The sequence below is a fragment of the Drosophila tropicalis genome, unplaced genomic scaffold, assembly GCF_018151085.1.
Source record: "Drosophila tropicalis isolate 14030-0801.00 unplaced genomic scaffold, ASM1815108v1 contig_401, whole genome shotgun sequence".
NCBI lineage: Eukaryota > Metazoa > Arthropoda > Insecta > Diptera > Drosophilidae > Drosophila > Drosophila tropicalis.
This window is the reverse complement of record NW_027172864.1, coordinates 442695-470475: the sequence shown is the minus strand read 5'-3', so window position 1 is coordinate 470475 and position 27781 is coordinate 442695. Positions and strand designations below refer to the sequence as shown.

General features: G+C 39.6%; 1 protein-coding gene across 3 annotated transcripts in view; it reads left to right on the top strand.

The window, feature by feature from the left end:
• The window catches only part of Frmd5 (FERM domain containing), a 357589-nt gene that overhangs the window by 86863 nt on the left and 242945 nt on the right, over positions 1-27781 (top strand). For all 3 annotated transcript variants that reach the window (XM_068285405.1, XM_068285406.1, XM_068285407.1), the window contains exons 3-5: positions 23557-23661; positions 23724-23766; positions 23830-24003. In XM_068285405.1, the coding sequence (XP_068141506.1) occupies positions 23557-23661; positions 23724-23766; positions 23830-24003 (322 nt within the window). The remainder of the gene's footprint in view (positions 1-23556; positions 23662-23723; positions 23767-23829; positions 24004-27781) is intronic.

The following is a 27781-nucleotide window of genomic DNA, read 5'->3' as shown; positions in this document are numbered from 1 at the left end:
TTTTCAGTGGTTGTACAACTTCAAAGAAGCGGAAGAGCAGATGGCACGTTGGATAGAACGTTTGCAACAGTACGACATGCGGATTCAGCATCGAAGTCGTACAGAACACGGAAACGATGACAGCCTCTCGCCGACCTTGTAGCGACAGTCCCACATGCGAAAGACTCGAACGAAAAAATGGAGTGGCCGTGCTGTTTAATCAAGTCCAGTTACCCGACATTTGTAAGGAGCAAAAGGCGACGAGATAATTTGCGCGATTGTATGAACATGGCGGAACGGCAGCCTAAAACTATATTGTGGGGCGAGAGCCCGGAAATTAAAGACTCGTGGCGTCTCTTCGACGGATTAGCCGATTAGGATCGGCCAAAGTGCCGATATAACCTTCTTCTGAGCACGCTACACCGTTTGTAATGAACGGAAAGGACCACCTTGAAGAACCGTCGGTCGCCTACAACCAAGCCTAATGGGATCCCCTTTTGATCGTCTAGCCATTGACATTCTAGGCCCTCTACCAAGTGTCTTCTGTCGATCCGGCGTTCCATTCATCTTACACTCTGATCAAGGACGCAACTTCCAGCCAGATGTCTTCCAAGCCTGCGTGCGGCTGATGACTGTTGAAAAGACACGTACCACGCCGCTGCATCCACAATCGGACGGCATGGTGGAACGATTTAGTCGTACGTTGCTAAATTACTTGTATCTACTAGCCGGCATGACTGGGATGAGCTGCTGCTCATGCCGTTATTGGCCTACAGGTCCGCAGTTCACGAAAGTTCCGGTTATTCGCCCGCAATGCTAATATTACGTCGGATTTCGGATCTTGTCTACGAAATTCGATCACCTGGAAGAAGAGTTACCCGAACCGTACATGTGAACCAGTACTCGTGCAGGAGCCTCGTGTCTAAGGAGGGGGTAATGTAACGTAGACGGCCTGGGTGGCAATTAAACAGTAGGCAAACTGTCCCCATCAAGTAGCGGTCCCATTTTCTACGGCTGGGCACACTAAAAACGTCGCCACAGGAAGGGATAGTGGTTTTTTTCTGAGCTAGGCGATAGAAATGAGGCTTGTGAGCAGCCTGCTAAGATATTAACTGCTGTGGATGATGCATTTTCTAAATATAAGACGTAAGATCTGTTTTCTAGATAACTTTCAACTATCTTTATGGCCACAGCTGGCAAAATTGAAACAAATTATTTTGTGAATTAATCCACCGGGCCATACTGAATCAAAGGCGGCTTTGATATCAAGCAGTACCATTCCAGTTGACATAGAGCTAGGGAAATTTTACTTAATAATTTTTTTGATCCCACAAAGGGGCTGAACAGTATTTTGTTCGCTTCTAAAGCCAGACTGACTCCGACGTATATTATTAGTTTTAACAAAATCATTTTAACCTTCTCCAGGATTTTACTAACTGCCGACAAAAGCCTAGTAGGTTTGTAGGACGAAAGCCACTCGACGGGTTTTTTTTGTTTGGAAATACGAACAACTTTGGCTTTCCAGACATATTGTTAATTTTATCGATACCTGGGGATTTTTTTCTTTTTGAGCTTATTTAGAATGTTTTTTATTACGCTGGTATTAACAAAGTTGTCATTTTGCTGCCCTGAGGATAATTGTGCAATTGAAAGGATTGAGTCATCGACGGCGGCTACGGTTTCCGCAACACCGAGACCAGCAAATATGATTTGGTTTTTAACCTATAGGATTGAGCTAACGCCTCAGCCTTTTCTTCGTCTGTCGATAGGCTGATTTTATTATTAACTACTGTGAGAATGCCCAGGTGTCTCTTTCTAATAATTTTGAAAAGTTTCCAAAAAGGAGAAGAACCTTTATCTAAGGAAGAGAGACTGATATTCCAGAATTTATTTCTAAATTCTATTATCGCTTTGGTGATCTGCTTATTTAACTACCTGAAAAGGATGAGATGGTTTTGGTGTCGATAGCTAAGCCAAGTGCGCCGTCGTATATTTCTACTCTTTATAAGGTTGAGAATCAATAGTCCGATTTTGTTGCTTCTTAATAAATCGCTACCTGGCAGCAATGAAAAAAGGTGTAGATTGTTTCGTAGGAGGCCAGAACTTCCTTCTTTTGGGGGGCAGCCAAATAAATTTTTTCCCTTTTGAAAATGAACAGATGTAGGGCACGCAGAAACTTCCTTGAACTTGTACTTTATTCACTTTTACTATTTGCACTAAATCTAACTTATCTAAGAGCGGGAAATTTTTTTTTTTTTTTTTTTAACGTTTAATATATAATTGTTGAATCTACTCTTAAATTAGAGCCTAACAACAAGTTTGAGATATTTTTCTTAATCTAGTACTTAAGATAAATCCTGGGGATATTGCAAGCGGCCCGAATCACTTGTTATTGGGTTGGTCTGTCATTTCTTTTAAGACGAGTTCTATTATTAGTTCGCGTAAGGGAATTGGAAAGAACATTTGGGTGTGCATCCAGTTTCGCAGAATACCTTAGTTGTTGACTACCTATTTCAGATTTTACGCTAGGTATATTTAAATCATTTTGAATGTTGTCGTTCCGTATGTACCACGGGGCCCCCGTGATTGATCTTAAAATTTTCGACTGCGCTCTTTGTGTAATATCGACATTGCTGGTACTTGCCTTCCCCCAAAGTACGGCTCCGTAAGTCCAGATGGGTTTCAGTACGGAGTTGTATAGGAGGACTTCATATTCCAGACGTAGAGGGGACCGAGCATTGATGATCCAATGTAGGCTACTTGCTTTCAGTTTAAGCTGTGACTTTTTTGCTTCGATGTGCTTGCGCCAAGTTAGTCTTCTGTCTAGGTGGATGCCAAGGTAAGTGACATCCACGGGTTGAGGAACTGGTACGTTGCTTAGCATTAGAGCTGGACAGTTTCTTCTGTTAAGCGTAAATGTAACATGTTTGCATTTCTGCTCGTTGACCCGGATACGCCAGGTTGCTAGCCATTCCTCTACCACCTTGAGGTGTTCCTCTAATTTTGCAGAGGCTTGTATTGGGCACTTGGATCTGCTGAGGATTGCCGTGTCATCGGAAAAAGTGGACGTTGTAAGTCCTAAACTCGTTGGTAAGTCTGCAGTGTACAGTAGGTAGAGCAATGGGCCGAGTACACTGCCGTGCGGTACACCAGCTTTGATTTCAAAATCAGCAGAGACGGAGCCATTACATCTTACAGCGAATTGCCTATTGTAAAGGTAAGATTCCATGAGTTTGTGGGTGTACTGTGGCAGTTTTTGCCGGATTTTGAACATCAGACCCTCCAGCCAAACTCTATCGAAAGCCTGGGCAACGTCGAGAAAGACAGCCGCACAGTATTCTTTTAGTTCGAATGCTGTTCGTATTTCGGATGTTATGCAATTGACTTGTTCAATTGCACCATGTTTTTCGCGGAAGCCGAACTGGTGTGAAGGGATTGTGTTCTCCGATGCCAGAAATGAGTTTAGTCGGAGCTGAAGGACCTTTTCAAAAAGCTTCGAAAGACATGGCAGCAAACTAATTGGCCTATAGGATGATGGCTGGGTTTTGTCCTTTCCCACTTTAGGAATCATGATGATAGTGGACCTTTTCCATGTTCTTGGGAAGTAGCCAATTCTTATTATAGCGTTGAACAGTTTGCAGATGTATTGTATGGCAATGATAGGGAGTGCCAGGATCATTTTCGGTGTGATTAGGTCATGGCCAGGGGCTTTTTTGGGCTTTATGTGGTTTTTAATAACTGCAGTGATCTCGTCCGATTGGAGTTCCGAGTACTCACTATCCGTTAGTGTGTTCGAAGGGGGAAGTACAGATGAGTTTGATGTTGGATTTGGCTGGAAAACCATTTTAAGATGTGTGGCAAATACGGATGCCCTCTCTTCGTCACTGCGGGCCCATCCACCGGTTGGACTCCTTATCGGTGAAATTGTCTCTGCAGGAGCGCTTAAAGTTGGGTGGGCTTTCCACAGAGGATGTTTAGTGCTGGTTGGGCTGAGCTTTTCTATGTATTTCCTTTGAGCACAGCTTTGATTAGTTGCGATTAGCATGCCTTAGGCGAAGTTTTGCTGCTGGTGAGCGAGTAATCTGCCATTCTCTTCTTAGACGTCGTTTTTCTGTTACTAATTGTTCTATCCGCCGGTTCGTAGGCCTGTCAACAGGTTTAGTGTAAGAAGAGGCAGGTGGAGTAGATACTTTTGCTGCAGCTGCCATCATAGACTCAAGTGCAGAGACGCACATATCAATGTCCTCTGCAGCATTCAGTTTCGGCGAACAGTCAATGTGGGCACTCATGTACATTTTAAATTTAAGCCAATTTGTTTTGTTGTTTGTAAGCCTATATGGGCGATTAAGTACTTGAGGTCTTGTTAATATTGTGAATAGTACTGGAGAGTGATCGGAAGTTAGATCTAGCAGTGTATCCGCAGTGATCCGATTACGTGGAATCCTCTTGGTTACTGCGAAATCAATCAAGTCAGGCACTTTCTGTGGATCTGTGGGCCAATAAGTAGGCCTACCCGGTGAGACGCAATCCATCTTATTGAGAGGGTTGACTATTGTGTTGTACAACTGCTTGCCTTTAGGATTTACCAGGCGAGATCCCCAGTGCGTATGTTTGGCGTTATAGGTTCCTGCTGCAATGAAGCGATCTTCGAATGTGTTAAAGAAATCGGTAAATTCCTTTTCAGAGATTGAGAAGCGTGGTGGGCAGTACAGGGCAACCAATGTAGTGTTGCCGCAGCTGGTGTGGAGAGCGTGAAATAAGCCCCGTTTGGAGCGAAGTGTGGGGAGTTCTTGTTGTGGGAGAGCGGTGGGCATCATCGGGAGAACGGCTCGAGGTGAAAGCTCCCGCCGTCCTTAACCCTTGTGTTACCCGTTGGGTTCAGGATCGCCTCCAGTCGCCAGTCTTCGCTGATCGGGGACTGGATCACTGCTGCCACAGCTATCTCCGCCCGAATATTGACGGTTGTCAATTTAAAGGCTACGGCCAGCGACGTCGCCGTCGACTTTACCGCCGAGCAAGGATCCACGAGGGCCTTCACATCGACGGTTATCCCTTCCGTCTCGAGGTGTTCTATCGCCGTGGTCATCAGGTAGCGGTTACGGTGCTGCAGCAGTGTAACCAGTGTCAGCTTAGGATCGGAGGCTGGTGTTGGAGCGATCCTTCGTCTGGAGGACTCAAATTTAACTAGGCGTATGACAGATAGTGGAGTGCGTCGACGTGGCTCCTCGTGGATATAGAGTAGTGTGTGGTGGTCATCTTCGCAAATGCGGCACTTATCACCGCTCAGACAGCTTCCCTCGGAGTATTGATGGGCCAGGCAATTGGAGCAGTACTTATTGGCAAGCACTGCCCTCATCCTCTTTTCCACTATCAGCCTCAGGAAGCGCCGGCATCGCTTAAGAAGATGGATTCCGCGACAGACTCAGCAATGGAAGGACTCAGTTCCTCGTGAACATCTGCGGTCCTTTTTCGACGCCTTTGCTGGTTTTGGAGCCATGAAGTCCATATGTGGACGATGGATACAGGAACGCTGCCGGAACAAATAACGGAGAAAACAGATTAATATAGGACTTTACAACACACAACTACTGGCAGCTCGGCCCTTAATATTTGGGAGGAAGTACCAGCTGCTGGACGCTACTGCAGTTTCACGTATAGAGTTTGAATTCGTTCTTCTGGAGGAAGAAAAATCAGCTTCGCGACTGGACGCTTCACAACCCCGCGAGCAGTAAGCAGATCGACGACACGGACGTTGCCGTCACTGCTAGGTAACGTTTGGTGGATTCGCCCAAGACGCCATTCATTAAATGGAAGATTGTCGTCCTTGAGTACCACCAGATCGCCCACTTTAAGATTTTTACAAGGGAATCGCCACTTATTTCGCCTTTGTAGCTCCTTCAGATATTCCACTTTCCACCAAGTGCAAAAATGCTGACTTACAGCCTTCAGACGCTGCCACCGGTTAATGATAGATAGATCCTGGTCATTGATTTCAGGTTCCGTGACAGATAGCAATGGACCGCCTACTAGGAAATGGCCCGGGGTCAACCCAAACAATCGTTGGGGTCCTAAGACTTGGAAAAATCGTCCGCGAGTTAAGACAAGCCTCTATTTTAGGAAACAAAGTAGAGAACTCCTCGAAGGTACACTTTTGATTGGAAGTGGCCTTGTAGAACAGAGTTTTAAAACTCCTAGCTCCAGCTTCCCACAACCCTCCCATGATTCTGATGGATATAGTGGGCTAAGATTTTCTACTGGGTAGACCGTAAGAAATCTTTTTCAAGCCCTCTGGATGAACCTACGAAGTTTTTACCGTTGTCGGATTGCACTTGCTGGGGACAGCCTCGATACAAAACGAGCGAATGCTTCCAGAAACGTTTCAGTACTTAAGTCCGAAGTTGCCTCAATGTGAATGGCTTCGGTAGAGAAACACACAAAGACACACATATACCTTCTGCCAAAACGGACCACATAAGCTACCACTCGTAAGGCACGTGCCAGATTGGAAAAACGAGACAGTGTCTCGTTGGCTAGCTTAGCGATTGCGACGTGGACCTTCACTACCCGCTTCTCCAAGGTAGTCTCTAGTGGGAGTGGTGTCGCTCGCCGCCAGGACTCTTGTGGTTCCCGTAGCCATGATGGGCCTAGCCACCACAAATACTTGTGCACAAGTTCCTGCGCACTCAGGCCGCGGCTAGGGAAATCTGCTGGATTGTCCTCTTAACGGACGTGATATGACTTGGACATTGCTAACGCGACCGTAAATTGCGGCACCATAAGACCTCTGTGACGCATCACAAATACAATGGAATTGGATGTCGGACCTCAGATCATGAAGGACAAAGGAAGCCAGCCAGCCAGCTAACCTCTTCGATATCGAGGAAATCAGTATTCAGCCACCTGACGCATGTGGCCCAAGTCCAAATGATGGATGACGGCGTCAGAATCGGTTTGGCCAGGAATATTTTTTAGGAGACGACCTTCGTTTTTTAGGAACTGAACCATTGTACCTAATCTGAAATGACAGAGGTTGATGTTGGTTGGGGCTCGAAACGGAAGACCATATATCTCCCCGATACATCCCTCCTTGTGGTCTTCTTGAAATCGACCTCGCAAAATGAATTTTAATCTTCTACCAGTTTTCCCGGTAGATCTTCCACCTCCCAAAATGGTAGGAGAAGTGTTTCGAGTGAATCCTCTCTGCTTAAAGCGACCCTCGTGTTGAACGCGGCACACGAACTAACAGAGAACCCTTGCAGCGGGCCTGAAATGACCCAACCATTAAAGTGCCGCACACTTCGGTCTGGATTCCGGGAAGGGTTACCGTTGGTATGACGTCAATACCAAGAAGCAGATCGATCTTCGCCTTTAATCTAAAGGAGGGGTCAGCTAGCGGGATATTGGGCATTCCTTCCAGTGCAGCTTGGGCTATCGTACATGAAGGTAAATCAACGGCAACTTGGAAGAGGACAAAAGCTTCTTCTTCTAGGATCTTCAAGGTCCTATTGAACTTTCCGTTAATGCCTGTCACCTCGGCCCTGACAGTTTGGTATGGTAACTTCATGAGCCGGAACATTTGTTCAGATATAAAATTGTCTTCCGAAGCCGAGTCTAATAACGCCCGCTAAGGATAAGTAGTGCCCTTCTGTCAGATGTCCACGAGGGCTGTACCTAGCAACTTATCTCGTGAGTACCTTGCCTCAGTCGGCCGTCCATGTGCAAGAGCGTATTGTGACGACACTTGCATGTGAAGCAGTTAAGTTGACTAGGACAATTTTTTTACTTGATTCCCTCTTGCGAAACAGTTTAGACAAAGGGACTTTTTTTATATGCGGGGACGTCGACGCACCGGGTGATTTTCTTCATACAGAGTTCACAGGACTTCAAATGTATTAGCCTTTCGGGTTGCTGGAAGTGGACTTCGCGGAGGTTTCGATGTGGGAACCGAAATAGCCATTGTCGTTGTATTTTCAACCGGTTCGAGTGGTTCTGGAATGGCAGTTTTATCGCCAAGAGATTGTTCCCACAGTGAAAGGGTGTTCTTCGGCAATTTGATGGAACAGCAAAATACGTACTTGCCCCCCCCCACGTGGTGACTGGCAGGCCACAGTGCTCAAAAGCACGAATGGATGCCTGCAGAGCATTCTGATGATCTTGTAAAGCCTTACCGGACTTATGGGAAATTTGAGGCAGTTCAAGAAGTGCTCGGAATTGGCTGTGTTTACGATAAGTCGCTTTTTTTTTCGAAACGCTGTTTGAGTGCGTTTCATGCCGTTTCAATACCATTATTATGTAAGCGGGAATTTTGCTACAATGAGGTTGGCTTCACCCCTCGCTTTCGCTAGGAGATGGTACAGCTTTTCGACGGGGGGAATTCGTGAATCGCTTATGTAAATGGCCGTAGACAAGTCACGAAACGTAGGCCATTTTAAGTAATCTCCTGTAAAGACTTCTGTGTCAATGGGTGCAGAGGTAGACCCATGAAAGAGTAGACCCGATAGAGATAAACTTCTGCAAAGCCATGGTGGAAGCAACTAAAGTCCCTTTGGATTCGGACCGAGTGACTCTTGGGGCGTTTACCAAAATCCATGGAGGTGGTACCAGTGGTTTGACCTTTTTTTTGGCTTGCTCGAAAAGTCATGCTTAATAGTGCGGAAGTGAGAGCTAATGGACTATAAAGGGTCTGAAGCGCTCTAGAAGGAGGAGTAGTAGGGCTGGTACTCCTCTGACGCGAACTTGGAGCAACAATCATAGATTTAACGTCTTTTGGCGGGCTCGTGCTCATAACATCACAGAATCGCGGTTATAATAGTAGTGAGCTGGTTTGGCACGGCATGGAAATTAGCGAAAAACACAAACTTGAACGTTTGAAAACTCTTGGAACTCCACCAAACCACCCAAGGAACGGCTTTAAAACGCCTTGAAATTGATTAATATCCACAAACACGAGATGGAACGTTTGGGATAACTTGGAACGCTGCCAAAAAAAACCCTAGCAACGACTTGGAACGCCTTGAAATTGAAATATAGAATCAAGGATACGAATTGGAACGCTTGAAACACCTTGGAATTCAAATATGTAACCAAAGATACGACTTGGAACGCTTGGAACACTTTGGAATACAAATATAGAACCAAAGATACGACTTGGAATGCTGTGGAATTTGGAACAACGGAGATTGGAAATTCGATGCCAACCGCCACGCGAGGACTGGAACGCAAAGTAAGGAATGCGCGATTTTCGGAGCACTGGTCAGAAAATTCGGTAGAAAATTCTGACTCCATTTGCGAGGACAATTTCCAGAAGACCACAAGAAGAATATATACCCCACAAAGTGCCTGCTAACCTAGGGTATACAGCACAGCTACCGTTGATCGTTTGCTTTGTACCGGTCTTTTGGCACATGAGCTTGCAGCGGTGCCTGTATACCGCAGTTAAACGGGACATCTGTATGCACTTACATATATAGGCTGCAAGGGGTAACGGGATTCTTTTATTTCGCGGTGATGAAAAAAAATATATATATCTGTGTGCGGAAAAAAAAATTTGGTGAAATATGTATATGTATATTTATATGAATATGTAAAATTTTATATATGGAATAGATGGGGATGGATATGTAAAATGTTATATGGAATATATGTGTATATGTGTAAAAAACAAATTTTGGGAACAAATTTTCTCTCTTTTTAGGAGGAAAACGAATTAAATTTGGGAATTATGCACGAAAGTAATTTTTTGTTGATTAGGAAAATCAAAGGAAACAATTATATGTATGTGAGTATGGGTACGGATGCTGGAGGCATGCACATGTACTCATACATATACATGATATCAAAAAAAACTTTCACTCGTTGCAGAGGACGGACGTGTTTTTTTTGCGCTTATTAATTTTTATTTTTTTCTCGCGATTAAATACTTTTACAAATTTCTTAAATTCATTATCGGTTTAATTAATAATAATTTCAACATCCGAATTTTATTTTCATTTCGCGAATTCTTGCTGTCGCTTTTGTTTAAATTTAAATAAAATCAAAACTTACAACAATACTTGCATTAGCGGTGTTGTTGTTTTGCTTATCTCTTTTGCGTTTGTGTCTTTACCGTTTTAACTAACTCTCGCGCTCTTGCGTACAAATTGTTGTTGCATGTGTTCAATTTGACGCGATCTCCCGCTTTTTCCTATTCTTGATTGATTTGCGCTCTCGTCTTTTGCCTACCCGCGACTTTGTGATACGTGTTTTTGTTTTTGTGCTTTCATCTCTTTTTATTCTCTAGTTGTGAAGGCTTACTCTGCACATTAACCCTTGTGTCAGAACTGGTCAGTATATTCTTATACACAGAATTTTAACCCTTAGAATTTTTATTTTTTATTTTTTGTATTTCCTTTTTTAATTAAATTAAACTTTTTGATAAAATGGTTGTCTGCTCAAAAAATAATTGCATAGTTGCCACTAATGCGGTTGACTCCCATGATTATATTCTGTGTTGGTTGTGTGACAATGCGGTTCACGTTAAGTGTGCAGGTTACACAGGCAGAATCAAGGAGTCTATTGCTAAAGGTGGTGGCTTAAAATATGGATGTGATGCTTGCCGAGAGGTCGAGAATGAGATGCGCTCTTTCATGAGGCGGACTAGAGATAGTTTTGACACTTTAAGGGCAGGTTTTAATAAACTCCAAGCGGAGTTTACTGCGGTGGAGACTCAGTTCAGAAGTTTATCGCTTATGAATGAGTCTCCGAAACGTAAAAGGACCAGTCCTTGGGGTGTTCCTGCATCTGTAGACCCGCCAGCGTCTCTTATCGTCCCCGACCGGTCTCATGCACCGTCCACTCCTAATGTACAGCAATTGATTTCGTTTAAGAGCCCGGTTGTGAATGCTATTAGTAAGGAATTACCGGTATCACCTGGGAATGATCTCTTAAAATCGATGTCTATTGTAGTGTCCGATGTGTCCGGGCAATTACCCATTCCAATAGAAATTGCCGATAGTTCTAAAAGTATCGAGGGCCCCGTAAACAAGTTGACTGCTGCAGTGGGTGACTTGTCCAACGTTACTGCTGCGGCTGACGCTTCGGGACCGCGGCCTCTCGTTGGCATACCACCAAAGAAACATATATTTGTTTCTAGGCTAGACCCTGTTGTCACATCTGATGATGTAATAGCCCACATTCGGAAGAAAGTTAACGTCTCGAATATTGCGGTGGAAAAGTTTAAATTTTCTTACTCTCGGGACATTTCGTCCTTTAAAATAAGTGTTTCTGCCAATATCTTCGACACTATATGTCGAGAAGATTTTTGGCCAAAACATATACTAGTTAAGGAATATACTGTGAAAAAGAAAAATCGGAAACCGATTCGATTGCCAACAACAACAACTATTACCATTCCTGCCACATCAGCATCTGCTGGTGTGTCAAAAAACTAGCTTCGTCCCTTAACCTGGGTTACCAGAACGTTAGAGGGCTGAAATCTAAACTTTCTAATCTCTATGTAGATAGTCTTTCTTTTGAACATAACATTCTAGCTTTTACAGAGACGTGGCTAAAACCTGATATTGCTGATGCATCGGTTTTTTCCACAAACTTTTCTATATTCAGACGTGACCGGATTTCTCGTATAGGTGGTGGCGTTCTGATAGCTGTTGATGCTGCTTTATCATCTGAAATGATTCAATTTCCTAGTACCCAGGAGATTGAGTTTGTCGGTGTTAAAGTAAATTTTAAATCTTTTAATGCTTTCATTACTTGTTCCTATATTCCACCATTGTCAGACATGGTGGTATATTTAAATCATTTAAAGGCAATTCAGTTTGTCTCCTCTTTAATCTCTCTTTTAATTTACCCGCTTTAGCATGGTCACTAACAGATGAATCTACCACGTTGCTGCCCTCTTTGTCACATGACTTTATTGAAGGCCTTCTAGGCTTATCTTTATCCCAAGTCAATCCCGTCTTAAATTCTAATAGAAAATCGTTAGATCTTATTTTTGTATTGGATTCTTCTTATTGTGAGGTTTCTAGGATCGAACCATTTGTTCTTCCAGAAGACAAATTTCATCCTACATTAAATTTAAAAATTGATTTGCCCTTGCTTTCACCATTACTTGGTTCAAATGAGTTACCTCTAACTAGGTGCTTTCGTAAGACTGACTTTGCCAGCCTTAATGAAAACATTGCTACTACCGATTGGTCTTATCTGTACAATTGTAGAGATATGAACTCAGCTGTTCGTTTTTTCTATGATACTCTGAATTCACTCTTTGATATTTGTGTGCCTCTTGGTAGGCTGGAGCGGCTTAACCTCCCTGGTTCTCTCGTGAGTTATCCAATTTGAAAAATGTGAAGACACGATATTATAAAAAGTTTCAAAAAACACGTCGTTCATCAGATTATGCTCTGTATACAGTCGCTCGTTCAAAATTCATGATGCTTAATACTCAATGCTATAAGAATTATCTTCAGCGGTGTAAGCTTCAGTTTTCTTCCGACCCTAAACAATTTTATAACTTTGTTAATTCTAAACGTAAGACCTCTGTGCACCCATCTTTTTTGTCTTTTCAAAATAAAAAAGCAAGCACTGATCAGGCAATTGCCGATATGTTTGCGAGTTTTTTCAAAACAACTTATTCCTCAACGGAATATCGAGCAAGTCCGTATCCTTATCATTTAAAAAAGGCTAATTGCATTTTCAATCCAGTGATTGATGAAAGTTCTATTCTTAGCGAACTTAAATTAGTTAAACCTGTTTATTCTCCGGGGCCAGATGGTCTTCCTGGATGCGTACTCAGCTTCTGTGCAAACGCATTATGTAAACCCATTTTAAAATTGTTTCTATTGTCTGTCGAATCTTCCTCTTTTCCATCTATTTGGAAGGAGTCGTATATCATTCCTCTGCATAAAAATGGCAAAAAGTCCGAAGCCTCTAACTATAGGGGTATCTCAAAATTGTCCGCTATTCCGAAAGCTTTTGAGAAAATTATAACTTCTCAATTGCAACATTTTTGCAGCTCTATTATTTCGCCATCTCAACATGGGTTTGTGAAACGTAGATCTACAACCACTAACCTTTTAGAATTTACATCAGTAATTATCAAGGGGTTTAAAAATGGTAAACAAACTGATGTAATATATACTGACTTTAGCAAAGCCTTTGATTCCGTTAATCATACCCTATTACTTTCTAAGCTGAGCGACATTGGGTTTCCACCTCTTTTCCTTTCTTGGGTTCGTGAATATTTAACAAATAGAAAACAGAAGGTACTTTTTAAGTCTTCTTTTTCCGCTTCCATTCCTGTGACTTCTGGTGTACCTCAAGGTAGTCATCTTGGCCCTCTGCTCTTCACACTATTCATTAACGATCTTCCATCAGTCATTGTTCATTCGCGTGTGCTTATGTATGCTGACGATGTCAAGCTTTGTCTTACTCATAAGGATACAGATTCATTTAGTCGGCTACAAGCTGATCTTAAAAACTTTCAATCCTGGTGCCAGTTTAATCTACTAAATCTTAACACTACCAAATGTAAGGTAATGACTTTTTTCCGTAACTCTCCCCAACTGGTCACTTATTTTCTAAACAATAGCCCTTTAGAACGTTTAAATAATATAAATGATTTGGGCGTACTTATGGACCATAAGTTAAATTTTAACACCCACATTTCCACCACGGTCGCAAAGGCCATGAGTGTCCTGGGTTTCATTAAAAGATGGTCAAAAGAATTTGATGACCCCTATACAACTAAAGTTCTTTTTACTTCGCTTGTCCGTCCTATTTTAGAGTATGGATCTTGCATTTGGTCACCTCAATATGAGTCGCACCAGATTAGACTTGAATCCGTTCAAAAGCAGTTTTTGCTATTTGCTCTTCGTGGCTTAAGCTGGGATCGCAATGTCAATTTGCCTTCGTATTCTAGTAGACTTCTCTTGATTAACCTTCCGTCCCTAACTAACCGTAGAATTATGCTTGGTGTCATTTTTATGCACAAGCTCCTAATTGGTGATATCGACTCGCCTGAGTTATTAGCTCAGGTGAATCTGTCGGTACCATGTAGACGGAGTAGACATCCTTTGATACCTTTATCCCTTAGTCGTTGTTCTTCTAACTATGCTATGCATGAACCTTTTAGGGTCCTCTGCTCTGATTACAACCTTCTATTCCCTGTAATCAGCTCAGAGTTTTCTATTAATATGCTTAAAACATCTATCCTATCCCATTTAGTTAATAGATAGTTATAGTATTATTTGTTTGTCTGTTTTTTCTATTGTGTATTTGTCCACGCGATTCGTGCCGTGCGTTATACGGCTGCACCCCTCGGTCGGTCGGGTGGGAGGTGGCCAGTTATCTGCTTGGGCTCGCGCGTAACAGGCTATGTCCTGGTGTCGTAGGGGCCACTTGAACGTACTGCGCATAGTATCGTCAACGTCCGCTATTCATTCCAAACTTTGCATATTATGCACAATCTATCAATAAACTATCAAGGAAATATGTAGAATTTAACTGGGATGCAAACTGTCAATCTGCTTTTGAATACTTAAAAAACCAATTATTAAGTCCACAAATACTCCAATACCCGGACTTCAATAACTGATGCAGCAAGATCGCATGTGCAGCCGTTCTCAGACAAGAATATGATGGACTCCAATTACCCATATCATACGCATCTAAGGCATTCACAAAAGGCGAAAGCAATAAGTCAATAATAGAGCAAGAACTAACAGCAATACATTGGGCGATTTAATATTTCAAACCACATATACGGAAAACAATTTCTGAGTAGAACCGACCATCAGCCATTAACATATATATTTTCTCTAAAAAACCCATCGTCAAAGCTTACTAGAATAAGGTTCGATTTAGAAGAGTTCTATTGTACTATGGAATACATCAGAGGACAAAAATATTTCGCAGCAGACGCTCTCTCCAGAATTGAATTTGAAAATATAAAATACATAGAAACTAATAAAATACTTAAAGTTGTAAAGTAGTAGTAGATCAGAAACAAAAAAATCAACACATAAGGAAAACAATTATCAATAACAGAATAGAAATACCAAGAATATATGAAATAATAAATCTTAACGACGCCAAGATATCTGCGAAACTTAGATTAAAAAAATGCAAATTTTTCATTACATTTTCCACATAAGCGATTTGATAATTAATGGAAGTATAGATCTCGATCTATTCCTTCCAAGGCTTGAAAAAGTTTCCGGTGCTCAAAGAGACTATAAACTGAGGGCATATCAGGAAAACTATTTAGCTCGCTTACACTTAACGATATAAACCATAAAGGAAAACACACACTAAAAAAATTAGAAATGCCAGTTCTACCACAAGCAAAAATAATAACAATTGAGGAAGAAATAGGAGATAAATATTATAATGATCCAATAGAAGGAGGTCACCGCGGGGTAAACAGAACGCTAGGAAAAATAAAAAATAAAATAATAAAAATTGCGTATGTTATTATTTTTTCTATCTATACTGACTATCTTATAGGGCCCTTTGTGTATACTATCTAGCTTATGTCCTGATTCATTCCTTACAATTAATAGATCTCCTATCGATAATTCTACTGTATTTATTTTCTTATGATTTTCTACAACTATTTCTACTAATATTTGAGCTCTGTTACGTGCACATTGTAATCTATATTTAACTTCTTTGTCGTAAGCCTCAATGTTCTAGGCTGGATCTATCTCATTGGATGTCATTAAGCTATAGGGGATGGGTATTTTTCCAAATATTAATTCGAAGAGACAGTGCTCATGCACTGTTGATGGCGTGGTGTTGTAGCAATAAGTATTCTATTTAAGCCATGTACCCCAATCCGTTTTATCTAAAGAAATATACATTCTAAGATATTCATTGAATGTCCTATGGTTTCGTTCAATGGTTCCTAATGTTTGATGGTGATATGCTATGGAAGTGACGTGGTCAATTTCTAGAAGCTTATATAGTTCTGAAGCTACCTGATTTTATATTCTGTGCCCACGTCACGCTTTGGCCATGCCTTTGTCACTTTTAGTTTGTACAGGAATGCTTACTTAGTATTTTGTTAAGCCGCAGATGGCTGTGACCGCAAATTCGTAGCCGTCTTCGGTTTTTGGAAGTGGTCCTATTGTGTCAATTAACACGGTCCTAATTAACACAACATCAAACGCATTTTGAGGTGTTGGTGTTATAAACCATAGGTTGCTTTGTGTGTCGATGTGATTTATTTAGCTGGCAATGTTTGCAATTTTTCCAGCGGACATGATTTTGTAATTTTGCTAAGAATCGCGATATTCCTGTGTGGCCACACCAGTTGGGATCAGCGTGATATTTAAGCATTATTGCAAGCTTTTCGTCGTCATTAATAATGGTTTTCTGGGAGTGAGTTCTATACTTCAATTTTTTATTTTGGATCCTTTAATTTTGAAGTCTGTAATGCTGAAGCTGTTAAATAAATTGTCGTCTAGCGACAATTGGTACCTTCTCGGACCAGTGCTATTAGCTACTTTTCCATGCTGTGAAAAATTGATCTAAATCGATTCTTTCATTAATAGCATGGTCAAATTCGAGCATGTTTCTTGACTTATTTAATTATTTTGTAATCGTGTGGTTACTCGTAGTATATTTTGAGCCTGATGCTGGATTGATTTCATATCATTGAAATTTATAATGCATCGGCTGCGTAGTTTTCTTTTCCCCTCAGATACTCTACAGTGAAGTCACATTCCTCTAAATCTAGCCTCATTCTCGTTGGTTTTTGGTGATGAGTTTTTCATAGAAAATAGATATGATAGTGGACGATGGTCACTTTTTACTAAAAATTTGTTTCCATATACGTGTGGTCCAAAATATGTTATAGCCCAGTGTATTGCTGTTAGTTCTTGTTTAATTGTTGATTTGTTGCTCTCGCCCTTGTTAAACGAGTGGGATGCAAATGCTATCGGTAATTGTTGATTGTCATATTCTTGACTGAGTATTGTTCCACAAGCGAATCTACTAGCATCGGTTGTGATGCAAAATTCTCTATTGAAATCTGGATACTGTAGTATTGGTGGATTAATTAGTGTTGCTTTTAGATGCTGAAGGGCGAAAGCACATTCATCAGTCCAAATGAATTCGACATTCTTTTTACATAAATTTGTCAATACGCGTCCGTATTGGGCAAAGTTTGGTACAAAATGTTTATAATAGTTACAAAATGCAACGAATCTCTTTACTCATTTGGATCTTTTGGAGTTGGATAGTCTTGGATAACTTTAAACTTGCTATCGTCGGGAGGAATACCTTTGTCTGTACACTTGTGACCTAATTATTTTACTTCCTGATTGAAAAATGTACATTCGACGGGATGTAGTTTTAGATTATATTTTCTACATATGTTGAAAACATCAGTTAAATTTTTGAACATATGTATGTTTTTCAGAACAGCCTAATACAACTAAATCATCCAAGTATAAAAAGGCTTGGGATGGTTGTAGTCCGGAGAAAGCTAAGGTCATCATTCGTAATTTTTTAAATCGATATAAGCCTTTATCTGTGAAAAAGGACGATAGGTCTCTAGAGTCTTCGGCTAATTCAATTTGGTGAAAACCTGAAGTAAGGTCAAGACAAGAAAAATATTTGGCTCTGCCTAATTGATCAAGAATATCATCTATTCTTGGCAAGGGAAATTTGTCTGCAATTAATTTTTTATTTAAGCTTCTGTAATCCACCACTAAACGCCATCTTTTATCATTTGTCCCCGGAAGAGATTTCTTTGGTATTAGCAGTATTGGACTGTTGTATTCGGATGCTGAAGATTCTATTAAGTTATCTCTAATTAATTTGTCTATGTGTTTGGAAATTTCTGTTTTATGTGTGTGTGGAATTCTATCAGTTTTAATAAATGTAGGTTCATCTGATTTAAGTCTTCATTTTCGTTTATAGAAATTATTTGTAGATATTTTGTCTGTTTGTAGTGTCTATATAGTTTTTGCATAATTCATTTAGTTTTTCTTTTACAAAATGATGGGAAGTTTTTTGTAAGTTTTTCAAGTTTCTCGTTATTATTATCATTGGAGGTTTTGCTGCTGAATATTATTAGGTTATAATCATTTATATTTTCTGATTTAATTTTCAGATTTAAAAGGATAACGTCATTATCGTTTGTATTAATGAATCTTACATAAGTTTTTCCACTATTTGCTGCTGTATTGGCAATAAAGACACCTCTTTCTAGCTCTTGAGTTGGTATACAAATTTTTGATGCATGGGTGTCTGCTTGGATAAGTCGGATCCCTTCTGATCTTGCAGGTATTCAAACCGTGTTTTTGCTCACACCATTTAGCATAGGCACAATTATTTGTTCGTGCCAGTCGTCTGGTCTCAATATTAATAATACAGTTGTAATTTTTAATAAAATCAATACCAAGGACTATATAAAATTGATGCCCGACGAGAACTTGATTTAATTGTAATTCTAAATCAACGTGTCCTAGAGTGTCTGTGAACCCGTCCCTGTCCTATTCCATTAATTTTCATTTTATTTGTTGTGTCGATAAGCGTGTGAGGCTTTAAGAATTTATATGTATGCTCCTATGTCTACGAGTAGTGTACTTGTGAGATGGTTACAACTGATTTTACATGATATAAAGCAGCTTATTGTTAGATTTAGATTTATTGTGAATATTTTGACTTCAAAGGTGTGTTTAGGAATTAGGAATTCTGAGGGGTATTGGGGTTTTCCATCCCTGTTAGGGCTCGAACGCCTCTGGTATTGGTATTTTGTTTAGTTGAGCTCTGTCTGTTATTATGATATCCACCTCTACGGACGCCTCTTTGGTGGCGTGAATAATTTCTGCCTCGTTGGCCTTTGTGGGTATTGTTGCTTTTCTAGTTTGAGTTCTTTCTCCAGTTACCATTGTTGTTATAGTGGCGTCTACAGCGGTCATTATGCTGGGCATAAAAAATGGTATTATTTTGGAAATTGTCTGAGGAGCCTGATTCTACCGAAAGAGTGGTGAATCGATGGCTTCATTTGCTGAATCAAAGTTTCCTGATCCCGTTAATAACTGGACTCTTTGATTTTTAGTATGGCTTACCATAGCTTTTACCGCAACTTTGGTTGTGTATTTTATGACTTGTTCGTTTGGAAGACCATCCGAAATATATGCACATTTAAGGGCGTCGGTCAATTCAGTTATCTCTTTTGTGAATGAAACACAGCTATTGGGATTACTTTGCATGTTTTTAATTTTTGCTGTTAGGAGATCTTCTGATTCACTCTTAAAGATTGTTGACAGTTTTTGGATTACTTCATCAATCGTTGTTTCAGAGTTTAGGGTGTTACCTGCTTGATCTTTTAGTTTCGATTTCGTAATTTCGATGGCTTTGGCTTCGTGTGTTCCTTTAATAGTGTTAAGTACGTGAAGTGCTCCTTGAAAGCCTGGTAGATTTTTGATGTCACCATTAAAGTATGGTAATAGCCTGGTTGTTGTATTTATAAATTCTACCACTGTTTGCGTCATTTTGCCTTCTGAACTATGCAAAGTTATACTAATGTTTAAGTCAGAAACTTGTTTGAATGTTAGTTTATTTCGTTTTAATGTTAATGTTGCTTTTTCATTGCAATCATTGTAAAAGGCTAAAGCTGCTACTTGATGGGATTTAGAAAGGCTGTTGTAATGGGTTTTTAAAAGAATCCTGATTTTTTCTAAGAGGGCTTTTATTACGTTATGTATGTAGGGTATGTTAAAATGGAAGGATTATTTATATGTAAAAATTTAAATGGTTAATAATATCTATTACTAATAATTTCACTCTTTTTTTTTTTTTTTGTTATTGTTATTCGTATTTTTGTCTTATTTGTTTCTCGTATTCTCCTGTTTGTTGGCGCTGCTGTTGTTGTTGGTGCTCTGCTGCTGGTGTTGTCTTCGTTGCTGCTGTTGCTGCCGCTGCTTGTGCTTTTGTTGCTCCTCTTCTAGCTTAAATATTTGCTGCCAGATTCGGCATGATTTTTTCGCACGGTGGTGGTGGATTTCCGTTTACTTGGGCTAGGAGTGCGCCCCTCTGCCGGCGAAAGCGTACCAAGCTCCCTCCCCGTTGTCTGGCCCGGTAATCCTCAATTCTAAGGGATCTTGGTCGGTCTTGTGGACGGTCCCTAAGTGCCTGTTGCAGGGCATCTTCGTGGCTCTGTGGCATTGGATTTTTTTCTCTTTTTCTTAATGGCAGGATTTGCCAGTTATTCCTTTGCTAGTATTAGGCAGGATCTGTTTAACCAATTATAGGCAGGATCGCCATGTAATGAAAGGCGGGAGCTTTATGTTTAGCCGATGGCTGAACATTATTATTAATAAGTTCGGGCCTTTATATAGGCCAAGGTACTGCTTACATTGCAATCTTAGCTTATGCAGTGGGGCCGTGTGCAGGCCAGCATAGCCGTCTTGCAATTAATATGTTAATGGCCTACACTGCGCGTGTGTGGACTTATGGATAAATTGAATATGCCTCTATGGTGTACCGCACCATACAGTTAAGGCCTTATCATAAGAACGCTACACCGTTGCTATATGTATATTACAATACGCAGTTACTATTATCTGTGACCTGTCCAAATATCTCTTGTCAATACCAATACCCAACAAAAGTGCAAAGGCGGTTGCAAAGGCAATATTTAAAAAAATGTATTTTAATTTACGGATCAGTTAAAACAACTCTTACAGACATGGGAACAGAATATATGAATTCAGTACTAATAGAACTTTGCAAAAATTTTAACATCTCTAAAATTAATTCCACGGCTCAACATTATCAAACTCTTGGAACAGTAAAAAGGGGTCATAGAACTATAAATTTTTGAAAAAAAGAGGTGTAGTTTACTTTTAGGGATAGATTAAGTAATTAGAACTTAAGCATAATATGTAGCTTTAAGTACCGTTAAGGACACCATCCATAAGACTCAATGTAACTGCCTCCCTATAAAAACCGGGCTTGCGGCCCCAAATAAATCATTTAAAGTCAAACATTGACTTCGACTACTTCAGTTTTATAGCAGTGGTTTTGGGGAAAATTTCACTTGTTCCTTTGGGATGCTGACCTTTGTCTTTACGAATGTCTTCGCTAAAAAGGGTAATCATACCATCAACATCTTCTGTGCGGCACATTCAGTTTGAGTTTATGTTAGGAAGCTAATTCTGGACGAAACGTCAAATCTCACCCAGCTTGCTTTTTTTATATCGAAGTAAAAGCAATTTTTTGGCCTTAAGCAGCACCGGAAGGTGATCAGAATTTAATCCGTGTAATACTTGTGGGCTTTCCAGAAGAGTAAGACGATTTGTAAGGAAAATGTCTAAAGTTCAGAGTAAAAATTCATCCAGTCTACCTTGGATTTTAGTAGGTTACCCCACGTATTCGCTCTAGAGCAACCCCATAACTGATGTCTGCAATTAAAATCACCTCCCAGGATGAAAGTTGAATTTTTACTACACAGCATATGCATATCGGCCTGAAAAAGCTGGTTTTTAGAGGGATTTTCGCGGCCCCCTGGGAAATGGCTTGAAAAAATAGACATCTCTGCGCCTTCACTAATAAATAATTATAACCATTTTTAACCAGGTTTCGGATACCAGGCAGATGTCAATATCGTTTTTCTTCTTTTTTGTTTTGAATAACCCTGGCATTCATAGCGATGATTTTTACTTTGTCTGCCGTTAGGAAAGAAATTTTAAGGCAAGTGAAGTTATTACCTCAAACTGTTCAGACTTGGATTTACAGTTACTGAGATTGCTAATGTAAGACTTTTTAACTCGTCTGGCGAGAAGAGATCGGTATCGCTCAAATCAAATCTGTCTGTCCATTTAGGTTTGGAAAAGTCTTAACGCAGTTTTTCTGTGGCGTCTGTAATGTGTTTCTGACTACCCGTGCTTTGGGGAAGACTTTTTTCCTTGCCTTTACATTATTTATTGTACCTGGGCATTCCATTGCGTTAGCCTTATGAAGTCCGTGACACTTAGCACAGTTTACAAATAGCTTATCTTTTGTGGTTTCCTGCGCAGTTCATGTCATATGGTTTTACACCACAACAGGACGATCCGTGCCTGAACATCTGGCAGTTGTAGCACTGAGTAATGGAGTTAAGCCTGAGTCTTTGGTAGACCCATTTAACTGTGATATGGTCAATGAAAGAGTCATTTTTCTTCAACTCGACTAAACTGGTGGATTAGTTGATAAAGTAAACTACATAGAGCGAGAAATTTCTGTTGTTGGGGCGTTTCCTTTGGATAAACTGGACATCTATACATTGAAGTCATAAGCTTGTTTTAACCTCATCAGCCAGAGTGTCATCAAGGCCCGTAAGGACCGCTTTGTATGGTTTCTTATGCGTATTAAAAGAGGAAAAAAAAGCTTGGAGTGTGGTGGGAGCAGGCTTGGGCAAAGTCCACCTCTTCAATGCAGTGTAATTTCATTGATATTTAGCAATTAGCAAAAACCATGCAGTTGTTCAGCGCTAATTTTAAGCACCATTATTGGAGGAACGTAGGTTTTTGTTGTTGTGACGATTACTTTTTCGTCATTGTCGCTTACAGTTTGGTCATCTAGAGCTTATTACGGTATAATAGTTGTTGTTGCTCTGCCGATGACCAGTGTCTGTTTTTCTAGCCTTTTTTATCTATTTGACTTTATTCCAGCAATTACTTTAAAATTTGTATATTTCTGAAACTAATGCCGTTTGGTTTTTATACCCTTGCAGAGGGTATTATAAAATTGGTCAGATGTTTGTAACGCACAGAAGGAGACGTTTCCGACCCCATTAAGTATATATATTCTTGATCAGCATGAGTCGATATTGCCACGTCCGTCTGTCCGTCTAAGCGTCTGTCCCTCCGTGCGTATGCATTTCACTCAGCCATCTTAAGAGCTATTGGACTGAAATTTTTTCTGTGCTTTTTATTATCTGGGGCAGATTAAGTATGAAAATCGTCAGGATCGGACCACTATATCATATAGCTCTTTTCATTTTCAAATAAATTTCATAAAAATTGGAGTATCCCCATGAAGTGGGATAGAAGTGAAGGGAAGAAGAAGAACAAACTGTAGTATGAAGAGTAAAATTGTTTTGTTTGTATATTGATGAATTGAGTTGCAGAAAACAAATTTTGAACATGTAAAATTATTATTGTCAAGAACTGCAAGGGTATATAAACTTCGGCATAGCCAAACGTAACTTCTTATATTTTTTACAGTTTAAATGATCCAGTCCAAAGATATGGTGGTCACCGTTTTAATCCTTCTTTTAGGAGAGCACACAGATATCTGCTACAGAGCCCTTCAAAATATTTTTTAAAATAATGATGTGTGTCTAAATAATGTTGAATGTATACAGAATACATGTACATATTTTTAAATTAATAGATTAAAAGGACTTCTCAGATTTTTCTTTTTAATTGCATTTTTGACGTCTGACAAGATATATGAGTTTGTTTGTCAACTTTTTAGATAAAACGTTTTTCCGCCTGTAGGTAATAAAAAACTTTAAAAAAATGTACAAATGTTCAAACTTTAGTTAAAAATAAAATACACTATAGTATATTTTTCTTTACACAGCCGTATCACAAAGGAGTTTACATAATTGACCAATTATGTAAGCAATTGAATATAAAGGAAAGTGATTACTTTGGGTTGCGATATGTTGATACTTCTATGCAAAGAGTAAGTTTTACCTGTTTTGGATTTTTATAAAGAAAGCTTGTTAATATCATTCTTAATCGTAGCACTGGCTTGATTTAGCGAAATCCATACTTAAGCAATGCAAAGGTAAGTTATATTTTAAAATGTTGTTAAGCACTTATACCTACGTTTTGTTTATTTAAATAAAAGATTTGGAACCCATTTTGTTCTCATTACGGGTGAAATTCTACCCTGCTGATCCATTTCGATTAACTGGCTCAGGTCGTATCATGTTGTATCAACAGCTGAAGAGAGATTTACGCCATGGTCGTTTATATTGCTCTCTAGGGGAAGCAGCAGCACTGGGATCCTTGATTGTTCAAGGTAAAGTACAAAATTAATAATATAATACAATAATAATAAATGCTTTATTAAAACAAAAAACAGGCCTCAAAAATAAAACCGAAAAACTCCGACTCCACTGTTTTCTAGCTCACTAAACGTATATGTTATATGTTGTAGCAAAGTTGTTGTCAGCAACTTTGTTGCATGACATTTCAAACACTTTTTTCATCTTACTTTTGGGTATCGTTTATAATTTTTATCAGCTCTTTCTTATTATTCTCGAATGCTTCGATCTTTGAATTGTAACGGGTATTTTTTCTTTTTTACTTAACATTCATGCCTGCGCTGCAGCGAACATTTTGAATATGCGGCTTGGTCGGAAAAACTTGAATAAGACTCGTTGTATTATTTAAAGTTTGTGATTAACTAATTTGTCCCAGTTGATTGAACAATTTTTTAGTCGAAAAGCTAGATAGAGAAAGTTATAGTGTATGGACAGTACAGATGAAAAGTCTATTGGTTCATTCTAATTTGTTGTCGGTGACTTTTGGTCGGTTGAAAAAAGATGCGTCGAAAACGGCTGAACAAAACGCGATGTTTCACAGTAAAGACGAAAAAGCTTTCGCAAGTACATATGTATATTGTTGTGCGTAAGTTCGTCGCAGATAAACAGTATACAAAATTGTAAGACCGCGACCGAAGCATGGACTAAGTTATCTGCGATCCACATGCCTTCTGGTCCGGCTAGAAAAATACAGATTGTTTAACCAATTGCTGTATACTGAAATGTTGGCTTCAGAGAGTATTTGAAAGCATTTAAATATTTTTTTCTAATGTCGTAGAAAAGATAAATTAAGTTCAGTATCAAGTGCCTGATGAAATGGTCGTACAAATTTTGTTAGCAAGCTTAAGAGATGATTTGGAAAATTTTTTAGTTGATATAGAGGCGCAGGACTCGCTGCCTACGCTAAGCACTCTTAAAATTAAATTGGTTGAAAAAGGAGAGACTCAAGACTGGCGAAGTAGCCGAGAAAAGTGAGAATAAAAAAATGAGAGAAACAAAAAACATTGAGTGTTGGTTCTTCGGTGTAGTTAGAAAGAGAAAATAGATAACGCGAGCGAAAAGAACAGTTAGGCTGATGTCAGAGTGGACGCGAGAAGCGATGTGATAATATTGAGCGAAAATGAGCGAGAAAGCTCTGCATTCAAATTTATATGTAATCGTTGAATGCATGTCAGAGTGCAAGCGAAGCGCGAAGAGAGCCAAAGCGACAAGTTGAAGCGAGTTGCGAGAAAGCGATTCTGAATCGCTTTCTCGCTTTATCGCTTTATCCAACTGTTGTTATACGTGTGTTTTCGTTGTGTTCTGAGCTTAAAAAATAGTTGGTTTTTGGTTGAAAAATGTTTTTGCGCAACTCAAGCTTTAATAACAGTTTGATGCAAACACTTTATATTTTTGTGTATTTGCTTTCAAATGCAATTGAGTTCGAGTGCGTGCATAAATGTTGAGGACTTAATAACGGAAATTTTTTGTCGTTCTGTTTTGTGGGACCAAAAATGTAAAAATTACCACAATCGGCTGGTGGTTGAAAAGAATTGGAAAGAGATTGAGAAAAGTATCCAAGTACCAAAATATAATCGAATGTATTGATCGACATTCGAGTATAATTGAAAAATTAGTCAGGATACTGCCTTAAATTTTTATACAAACTATTAAACTCTCCTTTTAAACGATTTCTATTCAGTGGATGGATCCCGGTGGTTTTTTTCATTACAACATTTATAACTGCTGCTGACGCAAATAATTCTTCGTCTGAATCCATGACGACGATGATTGCAACTGAGACTAAAATTAGAACCCTCGCTAGGTTTCTCGCTTTGCGGAAAGCTTTCACTCTGCCATGCCATCGCTTTGCAGATCAACTTTTGGCACAGGAATCGATTTGTCGAGAAATGCAAATGACAAATCAATGTTTACGAGTTCGCGTGAGCAAAAAGTTGGACAATTGGTTGACGTGCTATATGTAAAGAACTTACAATGTAATTTTACTTCAGAATCAAAGGCAACAGAAAATGGCTTGAGAGCAAATTGTATGAACAACAAAAGACACTTGTTAAAGACAGTAACCACCGTGATTTAATGATTGCAGACAAACACAGCAATTTATTTTTGTTTGAAAGTAAAACAAAAACAGTGCTTGCTGCAGAAAAAAATGTGAATCAGCTGGTCGAAATGCATAATCGGTTCGGACATTTAAATTTCGATAGTTTAAATAGAATGATAAAGCAGGAAATGGTTTATGGTTAATTAGCACAGAGAAATGCAGACCCGCACAAGGAACAAAACGGGTGTACCTATCCACTGTTTTGTTATGCGGTCACAGGTTGCCCATTTTTCATTGCTGCAGCGGCGGTGACCAGGAAATCATTAAAGCAAAATCTAATTGCCCTTAGTAGCACGGAGGCCGAGTACGTAGTAACTGATTAACGAAATGGGATTCGGAGCGCATAATGTCTTGCTAAAGATGCTAAATTTCATTCACAAAGCAAGCATTTTGAAATAAAATATCACTTTGTAAGGGAAATGTATAAAGATAATATAATAGAAATAAAATACATTCCCACATACAGTATGACCTCAGATATTTTAACGAAGAACTTACATATGTAACGTCAAACATGTCAAGTTTAGAGAAATGATGGGATTCAAACAATATTTTTTGTAAGAGAGAAGGAGTGTTAAAATATGTATGTAACCATGTTTTCATACGCTCCGATTTTTGAATTGTAACGTACATTACTTTACATTCATTTTCTAGCTGCCTGCGGAAGAGCGGCGCGAGGTGAAAGCTTGCATAAATAGTTTACCTCTCCTTGATCTCCAGGAAATAGCCCGGGGTCAAAGCCAATGAATCTATCTTAGCCAGCAGAGTTGAGAACTTCTCGAAAGTATACTTTTGGTTGAAAGTTGCCCAATGGAACAGAGTTTTAAAACTCAAAACTCAAGCCTCCCATGCTAAGTGCACCGCGAGGAATGAAATGTTGTGATAAATTCTGATAGCTAAAGTGGGGGACGAGATAATCTGATGAGTGGACCCTAGACAATCTTTTTCAAGAAGGTTTTCACACTGTCGGTTGGTGATTGCTGAACGACCTGCATCCCGATACTAACCGAGAGAAAGCACCCAAATGAGTATATGTACTTAAGTCCTAGGCAACTTTAAGATTAATGGCTTGGGAAGTGAAACCCACAAATACCCAAACATATCTTTTCGAGATGCGTAAGGCAAAGCTCTTAAAACTTTTAATGTAGATGGGGCCTGCGATATCTGTCATGGTTGCCGCAAAAGAGGCGTGAGAAGGTAGTTCACTCCTCTTTTTGTAGATCACGCATTCATTGCATGAGTTAAGCAACGATTTAATCAGAAACCTCTGTCTCGGAGTCCTACATCTTTGTCGGATGAGGCGGACCACAAGTTGATTTATGATTACTGAATCCGTTTTGACGAAAGTTACCTTGGGCTACAATGTGTAATACATCACGAAAACAATGTGTGATGCATCACAAAAACAATGTGAAATGCATCACAAAAACAATGGAATTGAATGTTGGAACATCCTGAAATTGGAGGATCTTTCCTTGGTAAAATGTTGCCACCTGTAATCGGAAATTACTGGGCAAGTGATCGTCCCACTCAACCTCCTGCAGTCAAAGTTTTTGTATAAATACCTTCGCTTGAATTACAAAGAGCGCCATCCAGCCAGCGAAAATAAATAACTTGGCGATCTGCCCTAAAATTTTAATCTTAGTATATGA